Consider the following 27,873-nt stretch of genomic DNA (forward strand, 5'->3'; position numbering starts at 1 on the left):
AACAAGTTAATAAACATAAAATGATAATTATGGGATGATTTTTACTTACCAAACCCGCTACCAAAGGCTCGAATCCGAATTTGAACTATAAATTGAGTTTTCTTGCACTTTGAAGGTCAAATCTTAATTTGATATGTTATGAAGAAGATGACAAGAAAGATTTTTCTAACATAAATTTACTTGAAACAATAAATTTGAGTGTAAGAATCTTAGAGAGAGAGTGAGGTTGTGTGTATGTTTTTGCAAGTAGAAAAGAGAGAGAGAGAGAGAGAGAGAGAGAGAGAGAGAAAGAGAGAGAGATAAGATGAAGAATGAATGGATGGGAGGGGAATAGGTGGGTGGAGGGAGGATGGGGTGTAAGAGTTTGGTCATGGGTTAGGGTTAGACCCATGGGTTGACCTGTCTACATATCTAGTTTATTAGATCAATGTTAGTTATTGTGTCACATAATAAGTCGATGATTTGACTCGTTAAGCATATCACTAGCCATGACGTCTTGAAACAATAACATTTTCATTAATAATTTAAGTTATCAGCCAAATTACATGAAAAGTCAAATGGTCAAAATTGACGGATGTTACAGAGTCACAATTCCATTCCCACCTAATATCTCTTCTTGAAGCTTCTTTCAATCTAATCCCAACCAAATTTTAATTTCCTCAAACAATTCAAGACATTCTTTAAAGATTAATAATAATAATAACCTTCCTATCATCTAAGAAATTGAAAAGTGAGAGTTTGATTGTGGTGGTGGTGGCTGCAAATTAGGAAGAAGAAGAGAAAGAAGTTGTAACTTGAATCTTTGATTTTATTCTTCCATTTCCTTAAGGTAAATCTTTCTTAACCTAGTTTTGATTTCTATTATGAATTAGGGTTCATGGGAAAAATCCAATTTGGGGATTTTGGGTTGGAAGATAATCTTGTTATTATTTTCTGAAATTCAAATTACATTTTAATATATGATTATAGTAAGGCATGAATGGGTGGAATTGAGTTTTGAGCTGTTAGTGACCATTATGGTCAAAATGAGAATATGGTAATAACTTTAAACAATGAGATTAAATGGCCACATGATTGTGGTAAAATGTGATTTTAGCAAAATGATAGCTGGTTTAGATGGATGATTTTGAAAGATTGAACTTTGTTAATGAGACTTGAAAATGAGCCTACTCAAAGAGAATGAGTTTAGGTGGGTAGGAATGCTAGTGAATTGATAGTTTGGTTAAGTGAGTTAGTCAAGATTGTGAATAAAGTCTTATATGCATATTGTGTTGATTTGCTAGGTTGAAACCTTTGCAATTATTGTGACAATCTTGGTTGTTGTTAGTCGCGTAGGAGGTGAGTAAATTTGCATACTCTTATATGTGCGTTAGGTCGATTACCATATGATGGTTGATTACGTGTGTGGTAATCGATTCGGCGTTAGGGCCTAATTTTGAAGCCGGGGCCTAAGAACCGCATAGTTGTATTGAGATAAGGCCTAATAACCTCTTTGATTATTGTTTAGCGTATATGGATCCATGTATGTGTTTCTTAGCGCAAAAGTGAGTATGTAAGTGATGGTATGACGGTACCATTGGCTCCATGCGATAGTCTTTTGTGTTTTTGCCCTTTTTCGTATATATATTTGCATGCAAGTTTATTCACTAAGCATTTACTTATATTTTAGTTGTTCACCATTTTTTTAGGTGGTTCCGGAAGAAGGAACTAAGCCCTTGTTGATTTGAAGTGTTGATAAGAAGTTGATATAGGGGTTTTGGAAGGTAATTGTCCATTCCCGGAAGAACGAAACTTTTGGTATAGATACTTAGGCCTTGTTTCTTTTTTACTTAATAAACTTAATAGTTAAGAACTTAATCATTCAGTCCTTTTTGACTTAATAAATAAAAATAACCGTCAATTACATATATTTTACTTAATGCATACAGACATTCTTAATGCATTCAGCCACTTAATACACTCAACACTAAATGACTAAAAAAATAAACGGACCCTTAGTCATCCTACCTCATTATGGTTCATGATACTCTTGTTGTTTTGTTAAACTTGGCTCTTGGTCATTTGTGATGTTTTGTCATATTTGGGTAATCTATATTTTTGCAAAAACTTAGTTTGGAGTCATGGTTTTTGTAACTTAAAGTATAGAATAGTCTTGGTTAATGACAACTTTGGTAATGTGACCTGTTTGATCGTTTTAATGTAAATTTTAATGGTTAAGGTTTCAGATGTATCTTTTATATTGTAATATGTGATATTACTCTTTTTGGTGTTTTGTTTGAACTTTTGAGCTTTGGAAAGAGTTTGAATCAAATTTGAGTCAAAATGGTTTTGTGCAGACCTGACCGTAAATTTATGGTCTAGGACCATAAATTTACGGCCCTTTGTATTTTCGAGTACTTTTGATCAGGGAAGAAAAAAATCCAGGAACAAATTACGGCTAGTTATAATTTGAGTCATAATTTTACGGCTAGGTTTTACGGTTAGTTGTAATTAAGCCGTAAATTTACGGCTTTCAACCATAAATTTACGGCCAGTACAAAAAAAAAATTTTTTTTTTTTTCTAACTTTTGGTCGAGTCGAGTTTTGTCGTTTCAAAGCAGAACCTACCAAGGCTTGAACTCGAGATCTTAAAGTAAATTCCCCCGGGGCCTCATATAGCAAGCTTAGTGAAACACCCATGGTTAATGAGGTTTAACCCGTGGTTAAAAAAGTCGTGTATTGATATGTGGAAAGGTAGTTTGAATTATTAAAAGTTATATATATTTATATATATATTTTGCGTTAATTAAGATGTTTAAGATGCTTCTATATTAACAACTTGTACATTATGCTTGTCTTAGTTGTACAACCAAAAAAATTACAAATGATCGAGATTGTCTTACGGATATGCTTTCTAACATAGCATAACATGTAAGTATAAATACATGTATTTTGGGATGACCAGAATTAATATTCGGAAACAATCACGGGAATATTTTGATTAGTTGGGAATTTGGGATGAGTCAAAATGAAAAGAGAAAACGAAATAAGGAATAAAAAAAAGAAAAAAAGTAGACTAGGCAAGTCATAAGTTACGAAAGAAAGAAGAGTGGGTTGGGTCGGGTAGGGGGAGTTTAAAAAGAGTTACTACAACAACAACAACTTGGCTGATAACCACGTAACGTAAACTGCAACTTATCTCTCTCCACACTCCAAAAATTAAACCAAATTCAAAACACACACACACATCATCATCTAAATATATCCATCTACTGTATGTATATGTCATATATATATATAAATTATATATTTATATATTTATTTATATAACCTATATTTATTCATCTCTCTTCCTCTGTGTAGGACCTTTTTACTTTGATTTTTAGGGCGGGAACTCCAAATTCATTCTTTCTCTCTCTCTCTCTCACCTTCTCTTTTCTTATAGATTCAAATTTTTTCAAAATTAGGGCTTTCAATATACATGACGTAATCAAATGATATATTATATATAAATATAATTACTAGAATGATGATGAGTAATAGTAGTAGTAATGCAAGTATGAGTCTGCGTAAGGGCTCTAAAGTTTGGATTCAAGATAAAGACGCCGCTTGGATCGCCGCCGAAGTTACCGCTTTTTCCGGTGGTAAACTGGTTCAAGTTGTTACTGATTCCGGCAAACAGGTAAGTTTTTTAATTGATTTTTATGTATATATATATGTATGTATATGTGTATGTATATGTTTGTATATTTTGGATGTAATTTGTCAACTGAGTTGATTTGACTACTTGTTATAAGTTACTTCAATTTGAAACAAAAAAATAATAATAATAAAAAAAATTGATGATAACTTGATGCCAAAGCTACTGCAAAAGTATTGTATATTGAAACTTAGTTTGTGTTTAGATAGTGTTCTTGTTAAAAGCCTAGTTTTGGTATGAAATCGAAATGTTGCGAGTACATTAAGTACCAGCAATGGTTGTTGCGAATTGGGAGACGTTACTTCTAATTAGTTAAGGACCAAAATTTCGGTGTTTCGGTCAAGGGCTGGTATTTGAAATATCGGTTATTTTAGTGGTATTTCAGTGGTATTTCGGTGGTATTTTGGTAATCGTAATATTATGAAAAAAATGTTATATAATATTATATATATACCAAAAAGATTGCAATTATACACACAAAAAGCAAGTATATTAAGTTAATACTCAATCTAAATATCAAAGTCAAGCTTAAAAGTGTCAATATTTGATAGAATAGTGTTAATACTTAAAAATTTTAGTGTTTCTTATGTTGTTTTTTAGTTTGGACAAAAATAATTTAATTAAAAAAAAAATCTGAAAAACTGGTATACCACCGAAATTTGACCGATTTCGGTAAATTTCACCGAAAATCTCGGTACCGAAATTGTAGACAAAAATCTATACCGGTATACCAGTGGAGGACCGAAAACCGAAATACCATTGGTATACCACCGAAATCGACTACATAGCGTTACTTTAGATACGGAGAAAAACTCGTGCTTTGATTTGGAAGTATATTGATTGTGGGAGGTAGATGATATTAGTCAAGATTACGGTTTTTGTTTTAGTATACTGTAAGGTGGTTACATGAATTCTTGCTCACAAATTAGTACCATGATGTGTAATGATTTGAGTTTTGGTTGGGACTACGGTGGATATTATAGTAATAGACTAATAATATGGTAATTATCAAACACATGAGTTGTATGTATGTAGAAGTTATTAACTACATTGGCATTTAATGGTTACATTAATGATTACATTAATGTCTAGCCCTCTAGACATATAATGCTCTTCTAATTGGAATTTTAAGATCAACATAATCATTATTGAAATCGAGTTGTGGCATTGGCATCATACATTAGAATGCCTTTTTAAGAGTTTGACTAAGAAGTTCAGTGGGAATTATTAGGGAAAAACATGGAAAAGGAAATGATTAAATGCTTAGCAAGTAATGGGTGACGTAAAAGCTATACACACTTTCATATATACGAGACTAAAGCAAGTGACATTGTAAGGCAAATCTGTATGTTGACTTTGACCAATCTACTTTTTCATGTTGCTTTGAAGGTTTCGACTTCTGCTGAAAAGCTGCTACTAAGAGATGCTGATGCAGACTATGGCGGGGTGGATGATATGACCAAATTGGCTTATTTGAATGAACCTGGTGTGCTTGACAATCTTAAGAAACGTTATGCTCTTAATGAGATATATGTAAGTGACTTGTTTCTTTTTGAGCGTGGTTGCATTATGAATTAAATTTACATTGAACTTTTTTACCTGACAGAAATGAGTACTGAGTGTTAATAAATATGCATATTGATGTATATCTAATGATTTGTATTGGTTATGCTTTGTGTACACGCTTCTGCTTCTAGTTTGGTACTTTTCATGCATTTGACTTTGGTTAATTGTACACTTCAATGTGTGCCTGTGGGGTAATAATGATATTAGATTGTCAAGAAAAGATATCGGTCAACCCAATATGTATCATTGTTAATCGATTTGTGGCTATTAGTGAACCAGTACTGTCGTTACCCTTTGTCTTTGGGTTTTGATTTGAGGTGTTAAAGCAAATGATTTAGATGAGAGTATGGGACTTAAGCGAGCGTAGTAGAACTAGACATACTTATTGTCCTAGTTGAAGAGAAAAATATGGAAATGCTAAGATTGTTACTTGAAATAGCTTTGTCACGAATAATAACATATAAAAATTGGATGTCAAACAAATGACTTTCATAGAAAAGATCTATGCACTTGACAAATTAGTATTTCACTTTATATGTACATTGTGAATGGTCATTGGTAATACCTACTTTTCTATGAATTTAGAACACTTGGAATTCTTCTTTTATTCAAGACTCGAGAGTAGTAGACTGTGGATGGTTTTCTTCATGGAACTCTTTTAGTTTACCAATTCCAATACTTTTGTGCAACTAGTGCATTTTAGATTTTAGAGCATTATGCAGCTACCGAGTTTGGTTCTTCTAGTTTCCTCTCATACTTCATTTTTGAGATGTTATCTCGATGCTTCCTGGGTAACCAATATGATGACAGGACATGGTTAGTGGACTATTATCACTATTATATCCAAAGAATCTCTTGACTAGTAAATCAAGGAACTCATCCCATCAGTAACTGTAAACCATATAATTGCGCATGAAATTTGTGGTATTGCTTCGCTGGTTAATTCTTTGCATTTGCACCTTGCCCTGATACTTTTCAACATTTCATGGAGATTCAGCATCTTTCAAACATGCGTTGTTGTTGTGGTTGGTGTATGTTTTTTTGATGCTTGCTTTAGTGCCAACCTACAAGTTAATAATCAAACAATACTATATACACTTTTTAATTGTCATTTGCCTCCCCTCAGTTTTGATACTGTGCGCTCTCTAATCACTTCGTGCACTTATAATTCTTTTGTACACATTACCTTACCTTATATAAATGTTAGTTATTTTAATCTGTTTTGAATTGGTTGATGTTCATGTCAGACATACACAGGAAGTATCCTAATTGCTGTTAACCCATTCACAAAGCTTCCCCATCTTTATAATGTGCACATGATGGAACAATATAAAGGAGCTCCTTTTGGTGAGCTTAGTCCCCATGTATTTGCTGTGGCAGATGCATCTTACAGGTTCCTCAAGTCTTGTGTACTCTTTGATGATTTTAATTCATCAATACCTGAGGGGGATCTGATGTGTTGGCTTCTTTTTAATTGTATGTGCACATATGCAGAGCAATGATGTGTGATGGAAAAAGCCAGTCAATATTGGTTAGTGGAGAAAGTGGGGCTGGAAAAACTGAGTCAACAAAATTGATTATGCAGTATCTTACTTATGTTGGTGGTCGTGCCGCCAGTGATGATAGAACGGTTGAACAACAGGTCCTTGAAGTAAGTTCTGTAGATCCTATCTTCATTAATTGTAACGTTTTGATGGCCGTTGTGCTCTTTGTATAGCGCTGGATGTTCACTTCTTATCCGGTTGTTTAGAATAAAATGGTCTGTGTAAAATGTAGCATATGTTTTCCTATCAAATCCACCTATTATATGTATAAGTATAAGATACATTGGTCTATTCTTGTTTCAGGGATGAATAATACTACATGAAAAAACATTGTATTGGTACATTGCGCAATTTAAGTCTGAGTTGATATGTTTTTCCTTGAACAGTCAAATCTGAGTTGATATGTTTTTCCTTGAACAGTCGAATCCCCTTTTGGAGGCATTTGGGAATGCACGAACTGTTAGAAATGACAACTCAAGGTTTGCTATAGTTTTCATATATCTTTTCTAGTTACGTCTTCTCTTTTGCCATGATGCTATTCTTTTTGTTTTTCTTACAATCCAGCTTTACAAAGCATGGCTATCAGCAATTTATTACAATTTATATCACGTGTTCAGGCAATTTGTTTGTTTGGAATGACCTTTTGTGATTTCGTTGAAGTATGCCACTCTACATTGTTTCTCATGTGATGGATAACTTGTTCTATGAAGTTTTTAGTTGTAAAAATGGTCAGCTAAGTTAAAATGTAGCTTAACTTTGGACTCAGTTCTTTGAGAAGATAAGATGCATATGCTAGCAAAATTATGCTGTATATTCCAATCTATGTTTAGCTCCATGCCTCCACAGTAGTATATTTATACATTCATGTATTTTTGTACAAAGCATTTGCCCCTCTCCTCATTCTAAGATTAAGGAGGTGAATTGTGAGCCTTGGTATATATATAGCAATCCTAACCATCCATCTCATCAGCTCTTTTTTAACCTGGTCAGACAAACTCACACCTACTTGATGCAAACACACCATACCCTATATTACCACGACCTTTTCGAAAGCTATATTGCTGTCGGTCAGAAATCTACCCGAACCATGACTATCCCACCATCACTGCTCCTTACCACTTCCTCGCCGTGGAGCTGCTTGCTATCATTTGCCGCTGCCACATTGCTCAGATACATAGTTGGTACATATATATGATGTACGGGTTTTTTTAGTCTATTAAAGTGTCCACAAAATGGAATTTCTTGTATGAAAATTCTATATATTTAATATTTTCTGTAGGACTTAAATAGATTTGATTCAATATTTTGAATTGGGAGTATGGGGTTCCAGTAATAATAGTGGTGCAAATGCTTAAAAATGGATGTTTTTGGTGTTTAATGTATGATAATATTTATTTTTCGTAAGTCTTTTGGACTCCAATGAATTTTTTTTCTCTTTTTTTTTTGAACGGCAAAAGGACTCCAATGAATTTGATTTCAGTATTTTGAGCTGAGCTTCTAAAAAAAAGTACGGCAGTTGGAGACAAGGAGCAAGCGTCTAAATAGGACTCCTTTACTTTAGTAGTGTACTTTGTTTGATAGATCATGTACGGTAATTGATTTCAGCTTTTGTTTTTGGTTTGGTCTTTTCTATAGATTATTCTATATATTATTTATGGTGAAAAAATAATTGTGAAATGTCCATGATCGAAGGTTTTCTTGCCTTATAGACTTGGCACGAGGCTATTGTCTGCACATTCATTTTTATCGAAGGAAAACAGTATCTAACTAGGACTCCTTTACTTTAGTAGTGTACTTTGTTTGATAGATCATGTACCAGATTATGCCATTTAGCAGTAAAAGAAACAAGATATAAGCTTGTTACAGTTGAATAACATCGGTTATGCAGTTCATGATGTTTATATTCATTGCATCCTATTTGGAGAATCCACTTACCAGTATGGAATACTGTAGCACTTGTACTTGTTAGGAAATCGACAATTTTTTAAAATGATATTGCGACAGTTTTATAATGTTTCTTTTCATTGCAGTCGTTTTGGGAAGTTCGTCGAGATTCAGTTTGATGCAAATGGCAGAATTTCCGGTGCTGCAGTTAGGACTTATCTACTTGAGCGATCTCGTGTAGTCCAGATTACTGATCCCGAAAGAAACTACCACTGCTTCTATCAGTTGTGTGCATCTGGAAGAGTACTCTCTCCTCTTTCATCCTTTTCAATGATATGCGCAAATTTATATGCAATGCACAAGCATATTTACAGAAAAATGATAACAGTTTCCATACATGTTATTTTGTTATAACCTCCCACATATCAGGAAGCACGTGATTTTAAACCTCATTTACCAATGCCTTAAAATGCATATCTTTGATTTACTTTCCCTTTTGAAGTTTGAATGCACATAGCTTAATTGGATAGTCTGTTGTTTCCAGGATGCAGAAAGTTATGATCTAGGTCATCCAAGCAACTTCCATTACTTAAATCAAAGCAAGGTCTATGAGTTGGAAGGCGTGAGCAGTGCAGAGGAATACGTGAAGACCAGAAGGGCTATGGATATTGTTGGAATAAACAATGACGAGCAGGTATCTACATTTCTACGAGCATAGTTATTCACTGTTTGTATTGGTTTTTAACTTTTTTTTGGCGTGGTCTAGTATTTGCTGCTTTTTATCTTACCAGTTTCTTATATTGTTAGGAAGCCATATTTCGTACTTTGGCCGCCATTCTTCATTTGGGCAACATAGAATTTTCTCCTGGGAAAGAGCATGATTCATCGGGGGTGAAGGACGAGAAATCTAAGTTTCATCTACATACTGCTGCTAGACTTTTTATGTGGGTGTTTTAGTATATATTTTTGGCAGTTTTCTCTCTTAATATGTAGTTCATTACCATTATTCAGCTTTGTTTTACGTTTATCTGTGTTTGTAGGCATCAGAAATTGTGTATGATTTATTGGCTTTTCTTTCAGGTGTGATGTAAAACATTTGCTGGCAACTCTGTGTACACGTTCCATTCAAACTCGTGAAGGGATCATAATCAAAGCTCTTGAATGCGATGCTGCTGTGGCGAGTCGTGATGCTTTAGCAAAGACTGTTTATGCTCGACTGTTTGATTGGTCTGGCGATATTTGCATTATACAAATGTTTCTCCATCCTCTTTTCATTGATTTTTTATTTAGTTGACCTTTTTTTTCTATCTTGTTTAAGGCTTGTCGAAAAGATCAATAAGTCGGTAGGGCAAGATCATAATTCTCGAATGCAAATTGGAGTTCTTGATATATATGGATTTGAATGCTTTAAGCATAACAGGTCAGGTTACTATCTTTTTAGTTATGTGGCTCTTTATTGTGTGTTTTGGTTTATCTATACTTCTATACTCCTTTATAAAAATTATCACACCCCCTGTTTTTAGAAATAGTTACACAATAGTTGCATCCGAAATTACTAAATTACCCTTAATAAACACCCACTATGGAAAGAGTTTTTATAAAATACCAAATTTGCCCTTAATTAATTAATTTACACTCTAAACCTTTATTTTAATAATTAACACTTTAAGCCTGTATATTCTAAAAATTTCCACTATCACGATTATTGAATTACATCAACCTACACCACTTGACACCGCCACCACCACCAATAGTACCATCACCAACACCACTAGACCACCTTCCCCACCACCGTCGCCGCATTGCGCGGGTACCATGCTCGTATGCATTAATTTATGAAGTCTGACAATTAGGACCTGATTTATAATTCATCATAGGCAATTTGTTAAGCTTTCTTTTAAGGGGTTTGTTTAGTGTTTTTCTATCACAAGATCTCATAAAATGATCATTAACGTCCTCTTGTTTACAGTTTTGAGCAGTTTTGCATTAATTTTGCCAATGAAAAGCTTCAACAACATTTTAATGAGGTGAGCGACGTATCATTTTTGTGTTCGATTGCTATTTATAGGAAATTATGAAGTAAGACGAGGGACTCTATTGTTAAATGTTCTGTTGTATGATGAATGGGAATTGGGAAATTAGGGTTCTCTTCTATATGGTTTTCTTTGGTTATATACTCTGTATCTGAGAAGCCTTTCTAGCATGTCATCTACTCTGGATTTATTTTCCATATGTTGGATTTTTGCAGCATGTATTTAAGATGGAGCAGGAGGAATACCGGAAAGAAGCAATTACTTGGAGCTACATTGAGTTTATAGATAATCAAGATGTTTTAGATCTCATTGAAAAGGTTATCTCTTATTTTGATATCATTGCTTTCTATGCTGTCTCTTGGATGCTTATGTTCCAGGACAAAACAGCCCCCTATATGATTTTGGTTAGTTAATAAATTAATTATTAAGTGATTCTCTCATCCTTCTAAGTGAATTTGCTCTACTTAGTTAATTATGTTAACATGGAAAAATAGATCATTTGCCACTTCATAAGGATGGTGAATGAATCTTTGTTAGGTGGTCGTTATTTTAATGAAGCTTCTGTTTACTCTAGGGTGTTTTGAAATGGCAACCTATCTGCTTGAAAATTTTCAACATTGTCAAAGATGTTTTTAATGTGATAAATAGTTCCAATTTATGACATGAATACAATCATGCATGCCACACACTTAATTGGTTTTTTGAGTGGTAGTTATGTCAGTGGCTGATTTTATGCTTCATTTGTCTTTTACTCTGCTCTCTGAGACTACGAGTTTCCTATAAATTTCTCAACCTTTAATTTTCAAAGAACCGATGACCGATGGGCCATGATTGTAAATGACCCGGTACGCATGTAGTTTGGCTATGACTGGTCCTTGATAATATTTGACGAGATAGAATTATTGTGTCTCTTTATTAATCACATGCAGGTACTGTTCTCTTCAAAAATTTTAGGAGACACTATAATTATTTCATTCATTCACGTAGAGATGCCTAGGATTATCTACTACTTTAGTTCCGACGTTGCGTGTCATACTTCCATTTGTTTATATGCGTTGCCGATAGATCTTGATTATCTATTCTTCCTTATCATCATGCTCTTTGATATTGCAGAAGCCTATAGGTGTAATTGCTCTACTGGATGAAGCTTGGTACAAAATGATCTATGGGATTCTTATTGGTGGACAGTCATCTGCTTGTTGGTTTTTTCATGGCATGTTCTTATGTTGAATTTTCATGTTATTGCAGCATGTTTCCCAAGTCAACACATGAAACATTTGCAAATAAGCTTTTCCAGAATTTGCGTGCCCACCCCAGGTTAGGCAAGGCGAAGTTCTCCGAGACCGATTTTACCATTTCTCACTATGCTGGCAAGGCAAGTCATAGACTACAGAATGCTATGAAAGAGAATGTAGGTGTTACTAACATAGAATACATTATAATATTATTCTGGATTCTTCAAATGCAGGTCAATTATCAAACGGATTCCTTCTTGGAAAAAAATCGTGATTATGTCGTCATTGATCACTGTAACTTGATGTCTTCATCAAAGTGTACTTTTATCGCTGCTCTTTTCCCGGCACTGCCAGAAGAATCTTCTAGATCATCATACAAATTTTCTTCTGTGGCATCTAGATTTAAGGTTAGTTGTTGAATGTATTTGTGTTGCTGCACTAGTTAATCTGTGAATGTAGATGCCAAAGCATATGCGATAATGCAAATACTGTCTGGGATACCTTGATTATGAAAACCATGACTTGTAACATATTAACATAAAGTGCCTAACCTCATCATGCCTAAGTTCAGTTATATGTATTTGTGTTGCTCCACTAGTTAAGCTGTGAAAGCAGATGCAAACGAACGCTAATACTGTCTGGGATCCGGTGTATTTATGTGCCTAATCTCATAATGCAGAATGCATCAGATTTGACCATGTTCATAAATATAAAAATATTCAATGTTGAGTCGTGCATGACATGAGTTATGAATTATCGAACCAGTTGACATCAAATGTTTTTGGTTTCTGCTGATGGATTGTCATAAATGTTTCTACGTTTATTCTTGTTGTATCAATACATCTATATTGTTCGTTTGAGAATATTTTTATGCTATTTGTTCATTTTCTTGTTGATAAATGTAAATGTTTTTGGTTTTTCATGGTTATAGCAACAACTACAAGCTCTCATGGATACCCTCAGTTCAACAGAGCCACATTATGTTCGCTGTGTGAAGCCAAACTCAGTGAATCGGCCTCAGATGTTTGAGAATCAGAGTGTGTTACATCAGCTACGTTGCGGGGTCAGTGGCTCATATTTCTTTTGAACTGTTATTTTAGTTTGTTCAACATTTTGTATCAACCTATGCATGGACGTTGGTTACCTATCACAAGTGACGAGTATTATAATCAACAAATTTGGAACACATTTGTTTTATTTTTCTGTTTGATATCCAGTTCTTTTGTTGAAGTGTACCCACCTACAGGCTAAACAATTATAAGTTTACATCAATATATTACTTCTGTTTTTTTTCTTCGTTTATGAAGCTGTAATGATGTGGTCTCTTGTAGGGTGTTTTGGAGGCTGTCCGAATTAGCCTGGCAGGTTATCCTACCCGTAAAACCTACCATGAGTTTGTAGATCGGTTTGGAATCATTGCCATGGAAGTTATGGATGGAAGGTTAGTTTAATCTGGGTTTGCTTTCTTGTATTGTATCTTGGTATTATTGGTAATAAAACGCATGCCCTGCTAAATGAATTAAGTCCAAGTTTACCGAGTCAAACAATATTTAATATCCGCCAGTTCATCTATTTTAGCTTCTATCTTTGTTATTTTTGTTAAGCTGCTTCTAAAAAACAAATTTCTATTAATTTTTTTTGTTTCTTTTCTTTCACGTACTCTTGGGTTCTACAGTATCTTATATTGTACAGAGCTTTGCTTGCTTAGTAATTAGTATGAAATCTTTAAATAACATTTCTCATTAATTATTGTTCAGTAAGCAGTCTCTCTATGTCATACCTCCCCAATACCTTGTATTCATATGGGATTGGGTATTGTTGTTGCATTAATCTTTGTTATGGTGAACTTGCAGTTACGATGGACGGGCCATGACCGAAAAAATTCTGCAAAAACTTAACCTTGCGAACTACCAGGTCTGCTTACGTAAAGCTACAGCATACAAGTTGATTATGATTACATGATTACATCTATAGTTAGAGTTTCGTTACCAAATATGCAGTTGATCTGCTGTTGGGTCTTTCAGACCTCACAGGACAGTGATATCTAAACTACTACTTTTCTTGAAAATATTTTTTTGCAGTTGGGAAAAACCAAAGTTTTTTTGAGGGCTGGTCAAATTGGTGTTTTGGACTCTCAACGTGCTGTGGTCTTGGATTCTGCTGCAAAGCGCATCCAGTTTCGACTTCGGACATTTATTGCACACAAGGATTTTACATTGAAGCGAGCAGCTGCAGTTTCTTTCCAAGCATATTGCAGAGGTTCTGCTCTTCAAATTTTCTTGAATATTAGCATGCCTAACATTTTTAGGTCTGTCATGTTATTCTGGATGGTGGATCCTCAGATATTAATGCTTGGGAACACCAAGGTTGATGTGTGAGGTGCTCGTGTTTTCCGTTACACCATTGCCTCACCGGCAACCTATTCTAACCTGAAACAGTTTGTGTGAAGCCCACATGACCATTATGCCATCCTTATTAAGAAAATATTATATATATATATATTAAGTTACATGTAGGCCGAGTCATATAATTAGTAAATTAGACAATAAATATTGAATAGAAAATTAGCGCTTATCTGGATTATCGAATATCAGGTTATTCATAATTGGTCTGTGTTTGTTGCGAAGTTATATAATCATATATTTTTGTGGATATTTACATTCTTAAATGGCTTGCACATATATTAAGAAATGGCTTGCTATTTGTGAAAGATTTAAAGTATCTACTGAGGAAGTTTTAATAATTAATACTGTATTAACCAAGGTTCTTGAAAATGAGCTCACTTACTCACACATCAATGTACTTATTCTAATCGCCTAACTGCACGTGTTCTGCTGGGTCTTTCGCTTTCATGTAAATTTTCATTAACAATTCATTACCTACAACATTTATGCAGGATATCTTGCTAGATGTATATATGCTGCAAAACGAGAAGCTGCGGCTGCCATTTTGATACAAAAATCTATTCGTGGATGGCTTCTGAAGACTGCTTATGCGCAGAAGTATCTCTCTGCTTTACTCTTGCAAGCAAGCATCCGTGGTTTCACTACTCGTCAAAGATTTCTGCATATAAGGGAGCACAGGGCTGCCATTGTAATTCAGGTAAGTTTTCATATCTAGGATATTTTTTACAAGATTTAGCTGACAAGTATTAGTGGACATATTAGGCATTGATACTATCATTTTCTGATCTCACAGGCTCGCTGGAGGACATTCAAGATTCGTTCTGCTTTTCGTCATCGTCAGCATGATATTACAAAAATACAGTGTCTTTGGAGAAGAAAGTTGGCAAAGAGAGAGCTCAGGAAGCTTAAGAAGGTAACGACTCAATGATTTTACTTGTAATCTATGCTTCTGTGCTTATATAATTATGTTTTGCAAATGTGTACGTTGTCTGAGTTCAGTTTGCTTTGATTTTGCTTTTCATTCACTATATCTTGGCTGTGGTCTTCATCGTATTCATTATATGTCAATCATGGCTTATTTGCTTGCACAGATAAAAGAAACTACCTTCACCAATAAAAGCAAAACAAACGACAAGCAAAACATTGTGTTTATAATTTTCATTTCTTGTTTTCTAGTTATCTATAATATGTCATTTTCTTTTACATTTAACAGGAAGCTAATGAGACTGGTGCCTTGCGCCTAGCAAAATCTAAGCTAGAAAAGCAGCTGGAGGATCTCACGTGGCGCTTGCAACTGGAGAAAAAATTAAGGGTATTGGTTCTAGTTCAGTTTCGTCATAATAGTTTTGCTTTCACATGATTAACGCTTATGGTATTGATTTGTCCCCCGGTCAAACATTGTAAAGATCTATGATTTTTCACCTAACACTTGGAGCAATGTTTTACCTAAAATTTTAGTGGCTTTGATTTAACTTGGCCACAATGTATTGCAGGGTTCAACTGACGAGTCTAAGTCCGTGGAAATTGCAAGACTTCAGAAAACAGTTCAATCGTTGGTCCTTGAGCTAGATGCTGCGAAGTTGGCTACAGTGAACGAGTGCAACAAGAATGCAGTGTTGCGAAACCAATTGGAAATGTCGGTGAAAGAAAAATCTTCGTTGGAAAGAGAAATAACTGTAATGGCTGATCTGCGAAATGAAAATTCATATTTGAAGGTAAGTTAAGATTCACTTAGCTCTTTTTGTCCTTGTTCATTTTTTATATAAAACAATGGGACTTCAAACATGCTGTTATTTGTGAAACACATTTTGATGTAAAAAGAAAGGAATATATAGAAAGAACGCAAAAGAAGTATGCATCAAAAACATTATTTATATGTACCATTCTGCTAACAAAGATGTGGAAGGTGGTATATTATGTATTATTTGATTACCTAGATGCCCAGATATGGCATCATTCCAATGTGAGATGGTTCGAGCTAAAACAAAGGAATATAAAAAGTTTCGATGACCGAGATTTTTATCTGGATAGCTCAAGTGTAACTAAATCGGCACCTTATTTTGCTTTCCTGCAGAGTTCATTGAGCACATTGGAAGAGAAGAACACAGCTCTACAGGCCCAGCTCACTGAGGCTAAAGAAGATGCATCCATTAACCTCAAGAAATTAAGGGAGGTTGTGAATACATGTTCGCAGCTCCAGCAGAAGTTAAAAAGGTATTGTATCTATGTATATGAAAGTAAGATACTTGGTATCCATAGCTCATATAGATCTATGCTACTTTGAGCTTCTGTACTATCATCCTCATATCAGACCACTCAAGGGTGGCCGAGTAGTTGAATACCTAGGAATTAAAGTACTCCAAAGGAGTTGACCCAGCTTCAACTTCCACCGGTTTCAAGTCTCGGTGGTCTGCTTTTCAAAAATAGTATTTGTTTTTGTCAGAAAGCCTTTGTATCTATGTTGCTGCACTTCTTTTATATGGTCCTTTTGTATGTTGCTGCACTTAATTTTCTTATGTGCATCAGTGACAACATTTGGAGGCTTTTGTTAGTAGTGAAACTTGATTTATAGTTGATTTATTTTGCTATGTAGTTTTGAGGAGAAGCTATCAAGTATGGAGAATGAAAACCACGTTCTAAGACAGAAGTCCTTCAATACCCCTTTGAAAGGGAACTGGGCAAGTAACACCAAGCCATTTCTTGAGGTATGTTGATAATCAGCATAGGATCTATTTTTGGGCAAGTTTCTAGTCAAATTGAGTGGCATTTGATATATGTTTTTTCTAATCATTGAATTTTACCTTGTGATTACTTAATCTTGTCATACAAGACCTACCAAAACATAATGTTTCCAGGTCATACACATGTCAGTTAGTGATGGTCTACAAATCAAACTTATCAAATATTATCCAAGCTATCACATTTTGAGCAGTTTATTCAGTTACTTTCAGATGGATGTAATTGTGTTATTGTTTGCAAATTTATTGTCTTAAAGACTTGTATTGTACAGTTACATTCACCCCTCAAAATCTCAAATGGGAATTCTTTTATTGTAACAGTATTTTTCTATAACAAACATATTAGACGAATTATAATTAGGTCTCTAATTCTGCTTTGTTTTCTTGTTTTCATGTTTACTTTATAAGCAAGTTTTGTTTACATAAACAGTGCTTTGACTTTCATGTGGTCATTCTACGCAGAAATACTCTGGCTCACTTGCTCTTCCCTTCTCAGAACGAAAATCTATATATGTAAGATCATTGTATGTAGCTTTGAAATCAAATATATTATATACGTTTCTCCTAAGGCACATTGTAACTCTGCTGTAGGAAACACCAACGCCTACCAAAAGTGGAAATCCTATTTCTTCAGCTTTGACTGATTCACGTCGGTCAAAGATGGCTACTGAAAAACACCAGGTTTGGAATTTTTTTCCCCTGTATGCATGGTTATTGTAAATTTCCCAAGGCAGATATATATTGTACTCTTTTTTAAAACAAGGTTGTCCTGATATGCACCTTGTTATATCCGTGATTATGTCTGCTTGCTATGTCAATTATGAAATTCGTGGTGCAGGAGAACTCGGAAATCCTGTCACGGTGCATTAAAGAGAACTTGGGATTCAAGGATGGAAAACCTGTGGCTGCTAGTGTTATATATAAATGTCTTCTACATTGGCATGCCTTCGAGTCGGAAAGGACTGCTATATTTGACTTCATTATTGAGAATATCAATAATGTTCTTAAAGTAATCTGTTCATTTGTTTACTTGGTGTTTTGGTTTATGCTTTTTTTTTGTTTCCTTTTCTCTTTTCTTAGATGAGAGTATATAAAAGGTAAATATGCTCTTTTATTATGAATAAGAGAATCTCCTAAATTTCAACATAATTTTCCAGGTGGGGGATGAAGGTGTTACATTGCCTTACTGGTTATCTAATGCTTCAGCTCTTTTATGTCTGCTGCAAAGGAATTTCCGCTCCAATGGTTTTCTGACACCTATTTCTCAGCGTTCTGGTGTGTCCTCTTTGCCCAATGGGAGGGTTGCACAGGTAAGTTTTATAAGTCTAGAAGAGTTCATCAAGTCGAATCATGAATGTCAAGTGTTATTTTTTTGGGGTAAAAAGGCTTTTGCCGTTTGGAAAACCTTTTAATTAGTATGTCAAGTGTTAATTGTCTTTAGCACATGTTTCTTGTCAGCATTAAGACCTAAATAATAATAGTTACCTTGTTTTTCGTTTTAACCTTTTAAGATTTTTGTTTTTTTAGTATACCAACTCTTTAATTAAGGAGGGTCGAGATTATTTCCATTATAATTGTAGGGATCTTTTATGCACTTTTCAGGGCTACACCCCACACAAGTACATTGGATTTGACGATGGAATCTCAACAATGGAAGCACGTTATCCAGCAATATTGTTTAAACAACAGTTAACAGCTTGCGTGGAGAAGATATTCGGATTGATAAGAGATAACTTGAAGAAGGAAATATCCCCACTTTTAAATTCATGCATCCAAGTTAGTGTTCTTTTCTTGACGAAAGAGTATTTGTTGATTTGGTTTTACTTTTCAGCTTGTAACTGAAGGGAAGAGCTTGATGATTGGGACATTGCTAACTGGTCCATACTAACATTTTGTGAATCTTTGTGAAGGCTCCCAAAAACCAACGAGTACATGGTGCTAAATCATCTAGGTCACCTACTGGTATTCCGCAGCAGGCTGCTGGTAGTCAGTGGGAGAAGATCATAGAATTCCTGGATTCTCTTATGGATCGATTACGTGCAAATCATGTTAGCTAAAATCTCTTGCCCTCTTCTATTTCAATTGAAGTTATTGGTGCTAAGTGTATATATATTATTATATGTATATAACTATATATATTTATATAGTTTTGACTTGGGTACATGTCAAAAGCATATATATAGGTTCCATGTAGTTGCTTCATATGCTTTTGTAGAATATTTATTTACTAAAAATTTAAAATGAAGTTATAACACTTTTTGGCTTAGGGTGAGCTGTGTATAGTATATACTCCCTTCAGACTATTCCCTATAAGACCTTTTATTTCTTTCATGCTTGTACCTGCTCCCCCCCCCCCCCCCCCCCCCCCCCCCCCCCGCCCTAAAAAGCGACTTGGTGGGAACACCACCCAGGTTCGAATCCCTGCAAAAGCATATTCAACCAGCCAAGGTTTATGGGGTCTTACCATCAGGTAGCGTTGCAGGGTCGCTAGCTTAAGAGTTGAGAGGAAAATTTTCTCTATGGGACTAAGGGGTTCCTAGGCATTTACCTTTTTTATTTTTACCTGCAGGTACCTTCGTTTTTTATTCGCAAGCTTACTACACAGGTTTTTTCATTCGTCAACATATCGCTTTTCAACAGGTATGTGATCCTATCTTTGAAACACATCTGCTCTAGAATAAGTGAGCTGATTTCATATTGAGCTTGTTGTTTCTTGAAGTCTTCTATTGCGGCGGGAATGCTGCACATTTTCCAATGGGGAATATGTCAAATCTGGTCTAGCAGAACTGGAGAAATGGATAGCCAATGCGAAGGAAGAGGTGATTGTTTGCATCAATCTTTTTTTTCTTGCTATGGATTCTTCACTTCCTGCTGAGGCTGACTTATGTTCAATTTAGTTTGCAGGAACTTCTTGGCATGAACTAAATTATATCAGACAAGCAGTTGGGTTTCTGGTACATCACTGTCTGCTCTAGTGATTTTTGGTGGTGTGAATTAGTTTTGTACTTCGGCTCACTTACTGCTCTTTTAATCTATTTAGGTAATTCACCAGAAACGCAAGAAGTCTCTAGAAGAAATCAGACAGGACCTGTGTCCGGTATATATTTTTATTATTATGAGCTTAACATATGACATATATCCCCCTGCCTACATTAATAAGGATCTCACTTAATTCATCATTTTGGACAGGCATTGACCGTTCGGCAAATATATCGGATAAGTACAATGTACTGGGATGACAAATATGGGACCCAGAGTGTATCAAACGAGGCTAGTAACTCTCATTTTATACTAGTGTTTTGTTGGTGTAATGTTATGCATATGGTTGTGATGTTTTGTGTTTTTTTCTTTCTATGACTATAGGTAGTTGCTGAGATGAGAGAGATATTGAACAAGGACTCTCAGAATCTTACATCCAATTCATTCTTGTTGGATGATGATTTGAGGCAAGTTGCTTTGATTATTCATATTATCATATATCTAGGATTGAATTACATATAGGCTGATTATTACTACATATTTTTTTATGCCGATATATGCTCAAACTACCATCCTTTTATGTGCTTTTGAAAGTGTTTCTTGTTCTCGTGTCTGCAAAATATTCCGATGTCCCTTTATCTGTAACTGCATTCATTTTAATTCTGTGTTGTTATGATAGAAGTTCTAGACTTCTGGTTACATTTGGAGGTGGCAAGAATGCAAGATGGACATGTCGATTGAAAAGGGTGATCTTTTTGCAGGCCAAAAATGTCGGGTTGACCTGCAATAGTCTATGTTTTAGACTTCATTAAGAAAACATACAATGCAGAAATTTGATCACAAAACTATATTTTTATGATCAGTTAATTTTTTTTAGCAAAACGATTTAGGTGGATTATGCTCTAGAAATACACTTTAGTCAACTTTTAAACCATTCCTCTTTTAGCAGTTAGTTTCTAGATGGTTATTTAGAAAATGGGTTCAAATTGACACCTCTTGATTTATATTAATCTGGATCACGGTTTTGTGTATTTCAGCATTCCATTCTCTACAGAGGACATATACCTGGCGATTCCCGCTGTTGACCCTACAGATATCGAGGCCCCTGCGTTCTTATCTGAATATCCTTCAGCACAGTTTTTACTTCAAAATCCAAAGTAACTTTCCTGGCGTGCAATGTGCATAAGATAAAAGCCAAGGTCTTGATCAGATGCCTATTTATGCGTGTCTCTGGTGTACGACTGGCTTAGCGTGTGTATCTGTTATGTAGGAGTGGTGGAAGTGGAAATGTATTGTTTCTGTATTTGTTGTTTAGTTTTAGGATATGTAGGATGGCAAGGCCAGGTTCATGTAAAGGGCCACGCTGTGAATTAGACCATTAGTGTAAATTCATATTATTATATTGGAAAAACAATCTTTTTTATTCATTTGTAAAGCTTTTGTATTAATCATTGTTTAGTGGATTACTCGTCTGATATTTACATTTAACCTAAGATGTAGCTGTAGCGAGTTCTGGCTAACCCTACAATATATTGCCTTATATTGTTGTAAAGGAGATGAACAATGATTACATAAACCTTTTTTTTTTTTTTTCCCTTTTCAATAATGATAATGTACATGCCGATAGTTTACTGATAATACGAGGCTTAGCGTGTTACTAGTTTGTAAACTATACAAACTATAAAATGTTAGATGGCATAACAATTTAGCAAGACAAGGTCTAGCTAAAAATTTCTAATCTTAGTGGAATATTATCGAAGCAAGTTAACCATGGAGAATGATCTTGACGGCAATGGTCTCTTGACCTGAGATAATGCACCATGGTCGGGGAAGTTGTGCAGATTGTCCTTTTCCCTTTCCAGAGTTGCACTAAAGTGCAACGTTGTAGCTTTGGATTTCTTGCATATCCTTCCAGTGTTCATGTTTGGCAATTTAAAATTGCTAAGATTCCTTCGTTTTCTTGTGAAAGGAGTTTCTGGTTTTGCGATATCTTGTATGGAAATCGGCGTGGTTGGCCACTCGCTGTTTAAGTTTGTGAAGGATTTTGATTTGCCATTGTAGAAGGTTGATATCCCTCTCCTGTTGCAAAAACCCACATCATTACATGTTTCCTCTTTAATAGGTCATTCATGAACATACATATAACAAAACAAATTACATTTTTAATATATGTCAAAAGATATATGTAATATATTTACCTGATAGGAAGGGCTTGTTCAAGAGCTTGGATTGCATCATCAAATGATGATGAGGAGGAGGAGGAGGATCCAGATCCATTATTATTGTTATAATTGTAAGGACTTTGAATATCATCATAATCATCATTTTGATCTTGATCATTGGTGTCGCTATTGTTTCCGATTGAAGAAGAAGTGGTGCTACTAGATAATGATGAATTACTACATTCAATGATCCTCAACGACGACGTCGTTTCTAGTATACTCCTTTCATCAATTGTTTTCATCATCATCAGATCTTATGGATTTTACTTGCTAACTGAAGTAACAGAATTCAGATATTGTAAAAACTGTTTGTTGCTTTCTTTTGATGAGTGTGAATTAAGATGTTATATAATAATGAGCTAAAGATAAGGAAAGTGATAGGAATGATGAATGGGATCCTATAAGGATTAGGATTTATATTATTTTTTATTTATATTATTTCAATTATCTTATGGATAATAACACTGCCCCTAACCTTATTTATTGGTTGAATGAATCAATTGTATTCTATTGTTTTATAAGAAAATTAAAATAAAAATATTAGGAACATTGTTTGTTTACCTTTCGTATAAGTAAAACCATAAACAATCTATCGAGTTAAAACTATTAGTATCTCATTTTCTTTGTACCTCGTAAAAAGTTGAAAGACAAGATGAAGACTTTGGGGGAAATTGTGCATCGGCATTTTATTCACCAAGTGGTTGAATACTTTTATTTGTCGTTAATGGGCATGTTGCCTCAAGATCACTTCCTGTCTATGGAAATTGTATATATTGTTTGTAAGATGATAACTATACTATATGGTATTCATATAGTATTATTCGTATTTAATATCAATTTGTTATGATGGTCTATTAAGCCTTCCTCTTTCCTAAGACTATCCCCATCCATGAAAATTTACTCTAGTCGGTTACTTCAAGTGAGGGATACTTTGGTAGAACCCATCATATGCGTGACCAACTTGTTCGGTGTACTCAACATTATTCGGATATTAATTCTAGGGAAAGATGATACATATATCAATATAGTCGCCAGCATTTTATAGTTATATATTTTTTGGTTAGCATTTTACTTTTTGATATTTGTAATTTATTTATATATAATACAATGAGTTATTTATTTTTTTAAATGTTTAATAAAATCTGAAATATTTTTTTAAGATAAAATAATTATTATATTTTTAATGATGATAACTAACTTATTTTTTTGAAACAAAATATTATTATAACATTTTAAATTAATTTTGAATATAAAAAAGGGTTAAATCCATAAAAAGGTAACCTATTTACACGAATTTCCTATTAAAGGAAGCCTATTTTCACACCTATCACTCCTACTATCTCACCGCCACAATGCGCGGACATTTTCCCTCGTATAACTAAAATAAAACATTACACTAAAAAACTTTAAAGCATTACATTAAATAAAACATTACAACATTACGAGACTAAAGAAAAACATTACGATAAACTACAACATTTATTTCACTACATAATTAAACTACAAATAAACTACAACATTTATTTTACTATATAATAAAGCTACAAATTAAATGACATTATAAATAGTGATAAAAATGAAACTAGTCGTCATGGTCACTATCACCACCGGCCGTATAAAAATGGTTCCCAAATTGTTCTTGTAAATGTTTTTGATACGCCAACTGAGCTTTATAATCTTTTCTCGATAAACCGTTAGGTATCGGTTTTGCCAAAAACTTCATGGCATCCCTAATCTCAATCCGTGCCAAAGTCTCGGCTTGTTGACAGACCAAGTTGCTAATTCGTTGGGACTCCTCTGAACCTGATGATCGACCGGATGTGGCATCACGAGAACTCGAAATCCGACGGCTAACGTTGCGACCCGGTGTTCGCGTAACAAGGTCGTCTTGAAATAAAAAGTCTATAGTCGGGTCCGATGTCATTGTTCGAACCTGAAGGGCCAAAGTAAGCATGTCACAACCATAAATCATACGAGGCAACCACTTCGAGCATGATCATTGGATGTCCTTTGTCGCCTCGTGTGTAGTGGCCTTGCCATGCTACCAGACAGTTTATCCAATGTAACACCCCAATTTTTTAAGGTAATAGAAAATTAACCTTTTTCATTGTTTTGGCATTAAATTAATTTCCTAGTAATTTATTTTGAGTTAAGAGGTTAATTTAGTTAGAACTTTAGTGGATAGCAGGTATAATACCCTTTTTATTTCTAAGAAAAACGTGGCAGATGGGTGATATGCCCAGCCAACTTCAAATGGTGATTCATAAAATCACTAAGTCTCTTATTCTTCTCAAGTTTTCTTAAACCTTCTATTCAATCTTCAATAAGCAAAATCCAAAAGTTAGGGTTTGTGTGTGTGGTGGGTGGTGGTCGAAAATTTAGAAAGAAAAGAAGGAAGAGGAACTTTTTATTCAAGTATAACTTCTTGAATTCTTGAGGTATTGATTTCCATAACCCTAGTTTTAGTTGTTATTGAAAATTAGGGTTCTTAATCTTAGAAATTAGGGGTTTTTGTTATTTGAGATTTTCAAGTAAAATCCTAATAAATTTGATTGAAAAATGGATAGTTTGTTTGAAAGTGAAAGTTAATAATGAAAATCCCCCATAGTAAGAATCTCATATTTTGTGGTGTTTGGCTAGTGATTATGAAATAGATTTCTATTATGAAAATTTGGAATTTGTTAGAAAAGTTTTGAGTAGCCAAACACCATAATGTTAGAATTGATGAATGCAAGTAGATGTTTATAAGGAAGTTGAGTCATAGAACTCATAGATGTTTATGTGTTGATTTATGTATAGGTGTTGAAGATTAATTTGTGAGCTTGTTAGCCTTATAGTGTCAAGTAGCCAAATTGAGGTGAGTATATATGCATATAATCATATTCTTGTTATTAGAGGTTATAGGTGGGTAAATTCCTATGACCCATTTGTTGATTATTTTGAGAATTAGTAGGTGAGTAAATTCCTACTAGTAATATTGTATGCAAGAGCTAGTAGGTGGGTAAATTTCTACTAGCCAAATTGTCCATGGCCATGTTGAAAATGAATGTATGATGTTTGTTATGAATGCAATGGCTAGCTTGCTAGGCTTTATGTGGTGCTTGATGCACATTGTTACGGTAACATGATTGTGATTATATGTGTATGCATTCACTAAGCGTCGCTTACGTTTTAGTTGTTTAACTCTTTTATAGGAGTTGGTAGTAGCAAGGGCAAGGAAGTAATTGAGTGAAAGTCAAGTTGGAGGTTTTTAGCCATCTCAAGGTTGGCAATTTGGGTAACTAGGGTAGATGATCCCTTTGATACATGTTGGCTCTTGATACATTTTCCTTTTTGGTTAATCTAACTTTGGTAAAATTCTGGAAATTTGGTGGATGTGATGAAAATGTAAGCTTTTGTTAAAATTTGTGAATGACTTGACAATTATCCACATTGGGCAATTGACCCGTTTGTTGAACTATGTAGTTGTAAATCGTGTATAAAAGGTAGAATTTTAGTGTAATGGTGTTTTTACATATCGTGAATGGTTCGGAATTTTTTTTGAAAAGTTGGAAGTGAAAATGGTGTTTTTGATTGAACTATTTTGCGTAAATGTGGAGGAGAATTTGTTTTTTGAACAAAAAGGTTTCCTACAGGTGGTCTCACTGCGCCGCAGTGGGAGACATTCCCAGCTCACTGCGACGCAATGAGCTTTTGATCTTTTGTTGCCGAGGTTTTCCACTGCGCCACAGTGGAGGTGTTTCGCCTCAGTGCGCCGTAGTGGGCACCGATAAAAAAAAAAAATTAATCAATTTTGATTTAAAAGGTTTGGGTTCTTACATCCAACCCCATTGACAATCAATGCTTCCGAGCATACCCGGAAAACCATGTACCTCCAAATGTTTATCAGTTATGCGTTCGACATCTTGTTGTGTTGGTTTCCTCAAGTACTCTTTGCGATATAACTAATAAACACACTTACAAAAGTTTTCTAAATAATCATACGATGTTTGTTGACCCATTTCTAAGTATTCATCTAATTGGTCGGCATTGCCACCATATGCTAACTGGCGTATGGCAGTTGTACACTTTTACCAAATATTAAATCTAGGGTTACCAACTGCATCATACGGACCTAAATGGAAGAATTTAGAATGGAAAGGTAGTGGATCAACGGTAAAAGAATGTATACCTTAGAATACACGGATAAACAATTCCTTCGGCATCCAAAATCGTCTCCGAAAATAATCGACCAAGTATAGCGGTTCAGGAGCAAAGTAATGATTGTACAAACGATTTGCGGCTCCGAGATGACTTCTAGCTATGTTCTTCTTGGTATGAACGGACGCCGCAGTGAACTTTCGGCTTGACTTTTTCATTATCTATTTAATCAACAAAGGTTTGATATAATTGTGTATTGAAAACAGTCGTAAATGACGCCATAGTGTTTTCATAACCTAATCATCGTCCGAATCCGATATTTTTTGTTGAAGTATAAATTAGAAGTATGTTTTTGGGTGGGTGTTTTTTTTTTTTTGTTGAAGTATGGTTTTTATGTTGAAGTAAAGTAAAATGAAGTGTGATTTAGTGATTATATAAAGCAAGTAAAAGTTTAAAAGAAAAAAAATGGATATATGGATATTAAAAAAAATCACGGGTGAAATTGTACATGGAATCACAGTCAAAAAGCCGAATTCGATATTTTTTGTTGAAGTATAAATTAGAAGTATGTTTTTGGGTGAGTTTTTTTTTTTTTTTTTTTTTTGGTTGAAGTATGGTTTTTATGTTGAAGTAGTGTAAAATGAAGTGTGATTTAGTGATTACATAAAACAAGTAAAAGTTTAAAAGAAAAAAAAATGGATATATGGATACTAAAATAAATCACGGGTGAAATTGTACATGGAATCACTATTCTTAATCAAAAAGTGCTTTTTTGTTTGTTTATTCACCTACAACATGGCCCCACTTCTTGTCTTCCTTTTTCTTAAAAATGACGAGAGTAAAGGATGACGACCTAATAAAGATGTGGTGGTTCCTATTATGTCCTTCTCATCTTGCATGATGAAGGGGTAAAGACTTATACATAGGGAATGACCTTATATCTCATGTTTTCAACTGTCAAATATCAATTTTTATCATATTATCAATACCATAATGTCAATTTGCTACAACATGTCGTTTCCGGTTGGTAGATCCTTGAACCAAGTTTACTTCAATCTTCACCATATAACTTTGTTTTATAATGAATTTTAAAGTACAAAATTCTCCTCTCATGTGTACTTAGTGAGCTAGATGCATAATACTTCGTTGAAATGTACACAATCCTATAAAAGTTGTTATGGATGGTTCACCACCGAGCAAATTAAATAAGTGTTAATTTTTCCCAAAAGTTTTTCATGTTACATATATCTTGCAATATGTTGTTAATATAACTTAAATCTGGTTATATTGCTGCAAAATGTCCTAGAAGAGCCTTCACACCCTAAGATGAACTAACCTACTTCAAGTCTACTAACCAATTTATTAGAAACCAAACCTCGTATTACGAAGACACATAAAAAAGATTTTGAGACACATATACATGCTTTGTACAAACAACATTACTTACT

The 27,873-nt window shown here is 34.4% G+C and overlaps 2 protein-coding genes across 2 annotated transcripts; one reads left to right on the forward strand and one right to left on the reverse strand.

Annotated features, from left to right (window-relative positions):
• The first annotated feature begins 3,393 nt into the window (after window positions 1-3,393).
• On the forward strand, window positions 3,394-21,490 carry LOC122592329 (myosin-15). Its single transcript, XM_043764530.1, has 38 exons — window positions 3,394-3,661; window positions 5,069-5,212; window positions 6,493-6,638; window positions 6,740-6,896; window positions 7,210-7,268; window positions 8,820-8,976; window positions 9,218-9,367; window positions 9,481-9,617; window positions 9,754-9,900; window positions 9,992-10,093; window positions 10,643-10,700; window positions 10,922-11,023; window positions 11,820-11,857; window positions 11,955-12,081; window positions 12,175-12,348; window positions 12,873-13,004; window positions 13,273-13,382; window positions 13,795-13,855; window positions 14,023-14,200; window positions 14,838-15,043; window positions 15,140-15,259; window positions 15,560-15,658; window positions 15,840-16,061; window positions 16,421-16,560; window positions 16,940-17,051; window positions 17,547-17,597; window positions 17,676-17,765; window positions 17,923-18,093; window positions 18,242-18,394; window positions 18,687-18,860; window positions 18,995-19,132; window positions 19,654-19,724; window positions 19,804-19,903; window positions 19,982-20,038; window positions 20,125-20,181; window positions 20,274-20,354; window positions 20,448-20,530; window positions 21,101-21,490. The coding sequence occupies exons 1-38, from the start codon at window positions 3,506-3,508 to the stop codon at window positions 21,222-21,224; spliced, it is 4,584 nt and encodes a 1,527-aa protein (XP_043620465.1). The 5' UTR covers window positions 3,394-3,505; the 3' UTR covers window positions 21,225-21,490.
• A 137-nt stretch (window positions 21,491-21,627) lies between these two features.
• LOC122592330 (putative vacuolar protein sorting-associated protein 13D) lies at window positions 21,628-22,619 on the reverse strand. The gene is made up of 2 exons (XM_043764531.1): window positions 22,262-22,619; window positions 21,628-22,142 (listed from the first exon to the last, which is right to left on the reverse strand). Exons 1-2 carry the CDS (start codon window positions 22,531-22,533, stop codon window positions 21,815-21,817), a joined length of 600 nt encoding a protein of 199 aa, XP_043620466.1. The 5' UTR covers window positions 22,534-22,619; the 3' UTR covers window positions 21,628-21,814.
• Window positions 22,620-27,873: the final 5,254 nt, after the last annotated feature.

The sequence above is a fragment of the Erigeron canadensis genome, chromosome 3, assembly GCF_010389155.1.
Source record: "Erigeron canadensis isolate Cc75 chromosome 3, C_canadensis_v1, whole genome shotgun sequence".
Classification (NCBI taxonomy): Eukaryota; Viridiplantae; Streptophyta; class Magnoliopsida; order Asterales; family Asteraceae; genus Erigeron; species Erigeron canadensis.